The sequence below is a fragment of the Pseudophryne corroboree genome, chromosome 8 (assembly GCF_028390025.1).
Source record: "Pseudophryne corroboree isolate aPseCor3 chromosome 8, aPseCor3.hap2, whole genome shotgun sequence".
Lineage (NCBI taxonomy): Eukaryota > Metazoa > Chordata > Amphibia > Anura > Myobatrachidae > Pseudophryne > Pseudophryne corroboree.
Genome location: NC_086451.1, coordinates 47450936 through 47463132, shown reverse-complemented (window position 1 = coordinate 47463132; position 12197 = coordinate 47450936). Strand labels below are relative to the sequence as shown.

The window sequence follows — 12197 nt, the reverse complement described above, 5'->3', positions numbered from 1 at the left end:
CATTTGTTCCGCAGCCAAATCCGACAGGTTTTGACCCCTGGTTCCGACAATGGGCCTAATTCTGAGTTGATCGCAGCAACAAGTTTGTCAGCAATTGGGCAAACCCATGTGCACTGCAGGGGGGGGCAGATATAACATTTGCAGAGAGAGTTAGATTTGGGGGGTGGTCTTCAGTATGACGAATGTCGGGGTCCCGGCGCACAGTATACCGGCGCCGGAATCCCGACTCCCGACATACCGACAGATATTCTCCCTCGTGGGGGTCCACGATCCCCCTGGAGGGAGAATAAATAGCGTGGCGCGCATAGGGCGCCACCGTGCCTGCAAGGGGCTCCTTTGCGCTCGCCACACTGTCGGTATGCCGGCGGTCGGGCTCCCGGCACCGGTATGCTGGTCGCCGGGAGCCTGGCCGCCGGCATACCATACTACACCCAGATTTGAGTGGGTTATTTCATTTCTGTGCAGGGTAAATACTGGCTGCTTTATTTTTACACTGCAATTTAGATTTCAGTTTGAATACACCCCACCCAAATCTAACTCTCTCTGCACATGTTATATCTGCCTCCCCTGCAGTTCACATGGTTTTGCCCATCTGCTAACAAATTTGCTGCTGCGATCAACTCAGAATTAGGCTCCATGGGGGTCATTCCGAGTTGTTCGCTCTGTATTTTTTTCTCGCAACGGAGCGATTAGTCGCTAATGCGCATGTGCAATGCCCGCAGTGCGACTGCGCCAAGTAAATTTGCTATGCAGTTAGGTATTTTACTCACGGCATTACAAGGTTTTTTCTTCGTTCTGGTGATCGTAATGTGATTGACAGGAAGTGGGTGTTTCTGGGCGGAAACAGGCCGTTTTATGGGTGTGTGCGAAAAAACGCTACCGTTTCTGGGAAAAACACGGGAGTGGCTGGAGAAACGGAGGAGTGTCTGGGCGAACGCTGGGTGTGTTTGTGACGTCAAACCAGGAACGACAAGCACTGAACTGATCGCAGATGCCGAGTAAGTGTGGAGCTACTCAGAAACTGCTAAGAAGTGTCTATTCGCTATTTTGCTAATCTTTCGTTCGCAATTTTGATAAGCTAAGATTCACTCCCAGTAGGCGGCGGCTTAGCGTGTGCAAAGCTGCTAAAAGCAGCTTGCGAGTGAACAACTCGGAATGAGGGCCCATGTGCACTGCAGGGGGGGCAGATGTAACATGTGCAGAGTTAGATTTGATGTTGCCGTGGGAGCTGAACACTCTTGGTGGGTCCCTGCCGCTGGTCCTGGCTGCGGCCTCCAGTGGCGGCTTGACCCCGCGACTTCTCCATCAGTGATGCCTGTGCTGGAGCAAGACCATCTTGCCACGCCCGGAACAGTGCTGCTTCCCGCAGCCTCCCACATATCACCTGCTGTGCCATACTTTGGGGCGGTCGGAGCTCCGGTCCCGCAGCGGCTCCCGCCGCCATCCTGCTTGCCTGCCCTCCCAACTCCTGGTTACTAAAAAACTCATGTCGACCTTTTGACCTGTCGACCTAGACCATGTCGACCTAGAGACCCTGTTGACCTAGAAAACCTGTCGACCTAGAAACCATGTCGACTTATAGTGGCCGATCTAGGCACCGTCAACCTAGTTACTGTCGACCCTCCATACCACAACCCCCCAGCCGGTGGCTGTACATGTAATCGTAGCGGTCCAGGATTGCTGGAACTGCAGCGAAAGCGGGTAAATGGCAGGATCTTTCTGTAGCTAAAAGAAGAGACGTCCGTCTCCCGCTATGCCACTGTACACAGTAACAAGATGGCACTGAGCATGCACAGTACTATCTACGGTGGTCATCTCAGTAAGGTTATCAGGCTTCCCTGGAGGACAGAGCTAGGTAAGTATGGCCAAAGGTGACCGGCATTAGGCTCACAAATACGGGGACGTGCTTGGGATTAGTTTTCACAGGCCGAAGCAAGGAATTGGGAAGAGTAAGGGCTTCCTCTGCACAAAACAACTAAATATTTGTATATTGCACCAGCTCATTTCCGGTTGCACATCGAGCAGTGCCATACAGAACACGGACTATAGTTTCACTCACGATTCATTTTAGACATAAATGAGCAATGCTTTAGAAGAAAAACCGAAGAGTTTATTCATTTAAACGGCTTGTGCCAGAGTAGTTGGAAGTTGGACTTGATATCTACAATTTTGCACAGCGTGCATCTGGAGCTTCAACCCCCACACCTAGTCGCAACCGCTAATGGGAAGCATGGCCTAAAACGTGGAGCAGGTGTTCATCTCATACTTTTATGTTCTCCTTGTCTTTATTGGGTCTCCCCTGGGTGCTCTGGTTTCTTCCCACACTGACAAAAAAAACCTCTACTGTGTCCATGTAGTAGGAAGGAGGGTCTGAAGCAGGGCCGATAAGAATGATTACATATTGTCTGTAAAGAGCTGTGCACTACATAAATAACTGTTAATAAATACTTGTCTGCAAGACTCCCAAATTTGGTGGAGTGTTTTTGGACTCCCAGTGGAGCGGCTGGCGGGCCACCCTCCCTGATCTGTCACTGAGAAGTGGGCAGGGTGGAACCATGGTGGTGTGAATTGTTTCAAGCCACTGCATAGTGGTGGGTTCGGTCTGACCATGGAATTTGTGAATCATCAGTTAGTGATGTCATTAGTTCTCAGGCTATATATTACTTTGGCATACAAAATGGTTGCCTCCGCTAGAGGTCCAAACATGTGCACTGCAAAACACTTGCAGAAGTGTGCAGAAAATATATAGCAAGGTTTATCCAGCCATTAATCTGGCTAATATGCACAGTTGGAATTTATGATGGTTTAAGTCAAAACAAAGGGGGTCATTCCGAGTTGTTCGCTCGGTAAAAATCTTCGCATCGCAGCGATTTTCCGCTTAATGCGCATGCGCAATGTCCGCACTGCGACTGCGCCAAGTAAATTTGCTATGCACTTAGGAATTTTACTCACGGCATTTTCATCGTTCTGGCGATCGTAATGTGATTGACAGGAAATGGGTGTTACTGGGCGGAAACAGGCCGTTTTATGGGCGTGTGGGAAAAAATGCTACCGTTTCCGGAAAAAACGCAGGAGTGGCTGGAGAAACGGGGGAGTGTCTGGGCGAACGCTGGGTGTGTTTGTGACGTCAAACCAGGAACGACAAGCAGTGAAATGATCGCAGATGCCGAGTAAGTCTGAAGCTACTCAGAAACTGCTACGAGGTGTGTAATCGCAATATTGCGAATACATCGTTCGCAATTTTAAGATGCTAAGATTCACTCCCAGTAGGCGGCGGCTTAGCATGAGCAAATCTGCTAAAATTCACTTGCGAGCGAACAACTCGGAATGACCCCCAAAGTAATTATTTAAAGCATATAGACTAAAGGTTGATATTAAGGTGTTTATGTTATGTGTATTGGCGGCTTACCATTGTTTTATGATTACACTATGTTTTGTAGGTGTATAGGTGGTGACTTATGAGGCTCACGCAATTATCTACTGCCCACTCAGTCTTTTAGTCTCCTGCAGCCAAATACTTCGCCTATAGCAGCCGCCTTTCCAGGGTGAATTAGGTCCACCCAGTACTCAGATGCTCCCAGGTTTTATGTATATACAAGGTGACTATCGGAGTCTGGGCAGGGGTAAATGCAGTACGATGAGACATCACCTGACACAACCTAACTACTGTGCTAAGGCACATACTGAGGAATATATGAGGAATACACGTAAGTGCAACAATGCACAGGCTGGAATATAATCAAAACACAATCACAATACACATGCAACAATGCACAGGGTGTAAATATAAATGATTTCAAAATGCAACAATGCACAAGGTGGATACAATAAAGAAATGCAGGCAAGATAGTGTCTGTGTGGAAACTCCACACCAAAACCTGAACACAAGGATAGCTGGATCAGATCAGGAAGTCAGTCAGGCAGGGTCTCAGAATCACAGGCTGGCAGGTTCTCACACGAGATGACAGGTTCTCACTTCTCACCAGAGCAGGAACTATCAACAGCGATTTGGGAGAGGCCAGGAAGGGAATATAAATGGTGCTGCACCAATCACTGCTGAACCCTAATTAACAATACTGTGCAGCTGCCCTGCTGCACGTCCCTACATAGACAGATGAGTACTTAATTACCCAGCAACGGGGAATGCCTCCGGCAACCCCGTTGCTAGGGATCTGGCGGCTGTCAGCGGCCGGCGTCTGCCTGTTGCTAGGCACTGGACAGGGACCGAAAGGCTTTGTGCCCAGTGTCTGCGCGTTGCAAGGCGCTGGGCGGGGGTCAGCGGGTGGCGCAGCGTCCCAGCTCCTAAGCAACGGCCGTGATGCGTGCCTCCCGGCTCTAACACATGGTCACATCCAGCAGTACAGTGCCAAGATTGGGCATGGAGGACGTGTTAGGGCTGCAGTTCTGGTCTAAAACTAAGACAGCACTAAATAATACAGCTGTGTTCCACATATTTCTAGGCTCCTGAAGGAGATCACTGCATCAGATAATACATGATGTTCTTCAGAAAGGAACTTTGGTACACTCCTCAGGGGCATACATAAATACTTAAAACGAGCAGAGCAGTTTAAATCCTAAAGGCATAAAAAATTTAAATAAGAATTGGTTCGCCATGGAGAAAAACAGATTTATATTCTCCTAACAGTGGAGTTTTCACCTTACAACTGTTTGCTTCTGTTTAAAGGAATATATATATATATATATATATATATATATATCTATATATCTATATATATATCTATCAGTGGCAAACATTAGGATTTCCAGGGGGGGGGGGGGGGGGTCCAAATGTAGTCCACAACCTCCCACTCTGCGGAACAGTAGTGCAAGTGCGGAAGTCTGGGGAGTGGTAGAAGAACCTAGTAATGACCCTGGACATTAATACACACATTGGTCTTTTATACACTGGATACTATATGGAATACAGTATCAATATAGTGCCGCCTTTATTCCTTTGTTTATATATATATATATATATATATATTTATTTTCTATCTATCTGATGTCCGGCACTCCTTGCCTCCCTTCTATACATGACCCGATGCCATCCAAATAAATGATAATCGGCAACGTGGATGTGTCGGCGGCATTCGTGGGTACAAATTCCGAGAAGTGCTATTGCATAGCGTCTACATTCCTGAAGACGGTTTTGATTAATAAAACTGAAACAAAGACGCTATGCAATAGTACTACTCGTAATTTGTACCTACGAGTGCCGCCGACACATCCACGTTGCTATATATATACAGTAATGTGTGTGTGTGTGTGTGTGTGTGTGTGTGTGTGTGTGTGTGTGTGTATATATATTGGATAAGGGATACTCAACCTGTGTATACAGTATATATACATAGCACTCCTCTCAGTATATAACATAATGTGAGTGCAGGTGCCTTCACAAATAAGAAAACTCCAGAATATACAGTTGCTTAGGAGGCAGCACTCATTGCAAGAATAATCAGGCAAAAGACGAATGGTTCACCGACGTTTCAGTGTTACTCAATTCCGTATTAGGTGGTCAGGCACCCCCGTGTGATGTCATTATTCTGTGTCGGAGAACTCCTCATCTCCTGCCTGGTTATTCCTGCAATGAGTCATCCCCCCCCCCCCCCCCCCAGCATAGACTGACAGCACAGGCACTACCACCCCCACATAGACTGATGCATCATGACCTGCCCTCCCCCACATAGACTGATGCACCACGACCCGCCCTCCCCCACATAGACTGATGCACCACGACCCGCCCTCCCCCACATAGACTGACGCACCACGACCCGCCCTTCCCCACATGGACTGACGCACCATGACCCGCCCTGCCCTACATAGACTGATGCACCACGACCCGCCCTCCCCCACATAGACTGACGCACCACGACCCGCCCTCCCCCACATGGACTGACGCACCACGACCCGCCCTCCCCGACATACACTGATGCACCACGACCCGCCCTCCCCCACATGGACTGATGCACCACGACCCGCCCTCCCCCACATAGACTGACACACCACAACCCGCCCTCCCCCACATAGACTGATGCACCATGACCCGCCCTCCCCAACATAGACTGACACACCACGACCCGCCCTCCCCGACATAGACTGATGCATCACGACCCGCCCTCCCCAACATAGATTGACACACCACGACCCGCCCTCTGCCACATGGACTGACGCACCACGACCCGCCCTCCGCCACATGGACTGATGCACCACGACCCGCCCTCCCCCACATGGACTGACGCACCACGACCCGCCCTCCCCCACATAGACTGACGCACCACGACCCACCCTCCGCCACATGGACTGACGCACCACGACCCGCCCTCCCCCACATGGACTGATGCACCATGACCCGCCCTCCCCCACATAGACTGATGCACCATGACCCGCCCTCCCCCACATAGACTGATGCACCACGACCCGCCCTCCCCCACATAGACTGATGCACCACGACCCGCCCTCCCCCACATAGACTGACGCACCACGACCCGCCCTCCCCCACATGGACTGACGAAACACGACCCGCCCTCCCCCACATGGACTGATGCACCACGACCCGCCCTCCCCCACACAGACAGACGAACCACGACCCGCCCTCCCCCACATGGACTGATGCACCACGACCCACCCTCCCCCACATAGGCTGACGCACCACGACCCACCCTCCCCCACATAGACTGACGCACCACGACCCGCCCTCCCCCACATGGACTGATGCACCACGACCCGCCCTCCGCCACATGGACTGACGCACCACGACCCACCCTCCGCCACATGGACTGACACACCACGACTTGCCCTCCGCCACATGGACTGACGCACCACGACCCACCCTCCGCCACATGGACTGACGCACCACGACTTGCCCTCCCCCACATGGACTGACGCACCACGACCCGCCCTCCCCCACATGGACTGACGCACCACGACCCGCCCTCCCCCACATGGACTGATGCTCCACGACCCGCCCTCCCCCACATGGACTGATGCACCACGACCCGCCCTCCCCCACATGGACTGACGCACCACGACCCGCCCTCCCCCACATGGACTGACGCACCACGACCCGCCCTCCCCCACATGGACTGACGCACTACGACCCGCCCTCCCCCACATGGACTGACGCACCACGACCCGCCCTCCCCCACATGGACTGACGCACCACGACCCGCCCTCCCCCACATGGACTGACGCACCACGACCCGCCCTCCCCCACATGGACTGACAGCACAGGCACTACCACCCCCCCACCCCCACATAGACTGATGCACCATGACCCGCCCTCCCCCACATAGACTGATGCACCACGACCCGCCCTCCCCCACATGAACTGACGCTCCACGACCCGCCCTCCCCCACATGGACTGACGCACTACGACCCGCCCTCCCCCACATGGACTGACAGCACAGGCACTACCACCCCCCCACCCCCACATAGACTGATGCACCATGACCCGCCCTCCCCCACATGGACTGACGCACCACGACCCGCCCTCCCCCACATGGACTGACGCACCACGACCCGCCCTCCCCCACATGGACTGACGCACTACGACCCGCCCTCCCCCACATGGACTGACGCACCACGACCCGCCCTCCCCCACATGGACTGACGCACCACGACCCGCCCTCCCCCACATGGACTGACGCACCACGACCCGCCCTCCCCCACATGGACTGACAGCACAGGCACTACCACCCCCCCACCCCCACATAGACTGATGCACCATGACCCGCCCTCCCCCACATAGACTGATGCACCACGACCCGCCCTCCCCCACATGAACTGACGCTCCACGACCCGCCCTCCCCCACATAGACTGATGCACTATGACCCGCCCTCCCCCACATGGACCGATGCATCACAACTCCCCCCCCCCCCCCAATATATCAGCATGCAGGCACCATGATCACTCCCCCCCCCCCTCCATACTGGCAGCATAGGCACCACGAGTCCATCCACCCCCACCCCCCCCACACACACACACACACACAACCCCTCCCCCACCCCCCTACACACATGCTGGAAGCCTGTTCATTTTTCCCACCACCACCCATATAGACAGACAGGGACTCTGCACAGTCATATAAATACATAATATAATAAACAATAAAGTATAATATAAAATATCAGGGCCCGCGGCCCCTCCCCTCCCGGTTCCCGCACTCATGCTGGCGGCCGATGACTGCAGCATTTACTGTGCAGAACCGGCGCCCCCCCAGCCGGTACTGCATAGTTAATGATGCGGTCATCGGCGATGTAAGTCACCTTAGTCCCCGCTGGCTCGCTGCAGTCCAGACAGAGTGACTGTCCTGTGGGCTGGCCGGCGCTGGCAAGGAGTGTGATCATGCACCTGTCTCCTCTCTGCCTTAGAGGAGCTGCAGCGGGCTCCCCCTACATGCAGCAGCCAGCGGCTCATGTGAACCTGCGCAGGGAGACACTGACTGTGACTGTCTCAAGTGAAGGGGCAGGGCTGTATAAAGAAAAAAAAAAAGTCAAGCTGATTTCCGATAGATCGGCGGCTTGGGGGGATTTCTAGGTACTCGGAAACCCCCCCTGCGTGCGCGCCTGTATATATATATATATATATATATATATATATATATACACAAACAGAAAATTCAGCACTCATCGTAGCAAGCGATCTGTTTGCAGGCTTCTGTGCATTGGCCAATTCACTAAATAAACCCCCATCATTTATTTATTGATGTTGTGAGGAAAAGTGAGCTTGCTATGGTGAGTGCTGAATTTTCTGTTTTTATATATATATATATATATATCTCATGGGGCAACACGGCTTCTATAGAGTATTGCTATCTAAAGATGTTGTTGCCCACTGCATCCAAGCTATGGAAAGTACTGCCCATGTACATTCACTCCAGGGTTGATTTTTGTCGGGAGCCAAATACCAGTATATTTTTGGATTGGGGGAGAAAACCGGAGTACCCGGAGGAAACCCACGCAAGCACGGGGAGAATATACAAACTCCACACAGTTAGAGCCATGGTGGGAATCAAACCCATGACCTCAGTGCTGTGAGGGAGAAATGCTCCCCATTACAATAGTAAAGGATCAGACATACTGTAGAAGTAGCGCACAAAAAACATGAACTGGAAAATAAAGGCATAAGACCATATTTAACATGAAGTACTTATCGGTATAGTAATGGCTTAGACTGGGTGACGTACTCTCACTCTGTTCTCCTGGCGGTGCATAGAATGAAAGGCCCAGGGAGACGATGGCTGCAATTTCTAATATGATGAGAGTCACGTCCTGGAGGGCTTCCCAGACTAACTGCAGGAAGGTTTTGGGTTTTTTGGGAGGTATGAAGTTCACACCATATATTTGTCTTCTCTTCTCAAAGTCCGCTACGTTCTCAGACAAACCTGCAAATCAAAACAGAGAGGGTCTGTATGTAAATAGGCAAAGATCACAGAAAATAGACATAATAATACAATATGACATATTATTATCCTTCATTTATAGGGCGCTACAGGCGGGTCTGCAGTGCCGCAGGAAGTGCATGCAAATGTAGCACTGCAGGACATAAAATTACCAGTTATTTATATACACACACATATTCCACAGCACTTTACAGAGAATATTTGGCCATTCACATCGGTCCCTGCCCCAGTGGAGCTTACAATCTATATCCCCTATCACATGTACACACACACGCTAGGGTTTATTTTGTTGGGATCCAATTGACCTACCAGTATATTTTTGGATTGGGGGAGAAAACCAGAGTACCCGGAGGACACCCACACAAGTACGGGGAGAATATACAAACTCCACACAGTTAGGGCCATGGTGGGAATTGAACCCATGACCTCAGTGCTGTGAAGCAGTAATGCTAAACATTACACCATCCGTACTGCCAATGCATCAATAGGTATAAAGCAAGCAGTGTAAGGCATAGAGGGCATACAAATGTACAATGCAGACGTAATAGTAATACCAAAAGTACAATATATACATGGTAGTTGCTTCAGTACTTCAGTTGATGGGTGCACCACCACTGAGAGCAAACAGAATATTATACCTGCCAATAAATGGAGAAGAGAAACTGGGACCCTCGCATGCCAAAGGAGGCATGGCATCTGCAGGATGGGGATGTGGCCTCTTGTGGGAGGGTGTGGCCTAGCAGCATGTACCCATTTTCATCATTTTTGGGCTCCTCCCTGCACTGCATGCACACAGCATCTATAAAAATGCGCCCCAACCTTTCCTCCCGCCCGTAAGACACTGCGGTCCGCAGGTGGGACAGGTGGACGGTGTCCAAAAAAAAAAAAGAGGGACTGTCCCACTGAATTCTGGATAGTTGGAAGGTATGGAATACTATGAGGGAGGAGATGACAGTGTAGGTAAGAAAGAGTACATAAGGGAAGAGGGCCCTGCTCGTGTGAGAGCTTACAATCTATATGAGAGGGGTAGTCAAACATGGGTGCCAGCAAAGGACTTCCTTTAAGATTTCTACCAGGGCAACATATCTTCTGCTCCATCAGACTGAAAAAGTGATTTGATACAAGATGATGTGGCCTGAACTACACGTTAAATACAGGCGCCACTGGCACGGCAATGGTGTCAACCCTCCGGCCTTGTTCCCCGGACATCAACACAGCTGCGAGTCTGCCCTTAATTTTAAAGAGGCAACCATTTACAATTGCAAAACCATCCTGATTTTTACCTTGTAAATGATTGCCGTTTTAAAAATATAGGCAAACTCGCACAAAATTCCCAAACAGCCTGCATCTCGCAAGCTGTAACATATTTCCCATCATTTCCAAACCCGTGAGCATTTTAATAGTCTTTATAAAGCTGCATGGATTAAAATGTAGTAACCCTTCCCATGTACCGGACCTTAACATGACATCATATTTTATAGCTACCATTTATCATCATTTTAGTAGTTTAAGCAGCCTATTTATCATTTGGATTTCCTACACGTATTAAGGATCCTGGGAATGTACTGTACCATGGAGGGATAGCAGTAGATATCTCCAATATCTGTCCATCTCCCTCCACTTCCATTGGGGATGCGATGCTGTCAGATTTACCAAGCTTTGGAATTCTAAGCCCATGGGCTACTTTATCTGCGGCTTAAAAATGTTGTGTCTGTCATCTCTTTGCATAATGGCCTTCATTCCGAGTTGTTTGCTCGCTAGCTGCTTTTAGCGGCATTGCACACGCTAAGCCGCCGCCCCCTGGGAGTGTATCTTAGCATAGCAGAATTGCGAACGAAAGATTAGCAGAATTGCGAATAGAAAATTCTTAGCAGTTTCTGAGTAGCTCCAGACTTACTCCTACACTGCGATCAGATCAGCCCGTTTCGTTCCTGGTTTGACGTCACAAACACGCCCTGCGTTCGGCCAGCCACTCCCCCGTTTCTCCAGACACTCCGGCGTTTTAACCTTGCACGCCTGCGTTTTTCCGCACACTTCCAGAAAACGGTCAGTTTTCACCCAGAAACACCCACTTCCTGTCAATCACACTCTGATCACTTCAACGATGAAAATTCTTCGTTCGGACGTGAGTAAATCTACTAAGTTTTGTGCTAAAATACTTAGCGCATGCGCACTGCGTACCATGCGCATGCGCATTTTCGCCTTAATCGCTCCGTTGCGAAAATCGGCAACGAGCGAACAACTCGGAATGACCCCCAATGTCAGGGATATTTTCTGTCCACTCTGGGCCTGGCCACACCCCTAATGACATCACGCTGGCCAATTATGTCACTTGTCAATAAGATTGACAGGAAGCACTGAGTGGGCTGGGAAGAGAAGACAGACAATGGCAGCTGCACTGAAACCTCAGCAACCTGACTTACTATACCATCATAGAAACTGCACAAAATGAGATTTATTATCAAAAGTACTTTATACATTTATCCCTTAGTATTTATATAAGACAAGTACCAGGAGAAAACAAAGAGCTTTAAGCTACGGGACACACCTGAAAGACTAAAGGAACGATCCACCATTTTTATTTTTCTGACAGAGAAAATCCGATTTATTATATACACACTTATCCTTCCTATAGTATATGAACCATACATTTCATACATACAAGATCGCTGAGATTATGTTTGTACTAGAGATGTGCACCGGAAATTTTTCGGGTTTTGTGTTTTGGTTTTGGATTCAGTTCCGCGGCCGTATTTTGGATTCGGGCGCGTTTTGGCAAAACCTCCCTGAAATTT

At 50.3% G+C, this 12197-nt stretch overlaps 1 protein-coding gene across 7 annotated transcripts in view; it reads right to left on the bottom strand.

The window, feature by feature from the left end:
- ATP2B3 (ATPase plasma membrane Ca2+ transporting 3) overlaps positions 1–12197 on the bottom strand; it is a 671061-nt gene that overhangs the window by 247970 nt on the left and 410894 nt on the right. For all 7 annotated transcript variants that reach the window (XM_063936325.1, XM_063936321.1, XM_063936322.1 and 4 more), the window contains exon 4: positions 9187–9384. In XM_063936325.1, coding sequence (XP_063792395.1) covers positions 9187–9384 — 198 coding nt within the window. The remainder of the gene's footprint in view (positions 1–9186; positions 9385–12197) is intronic.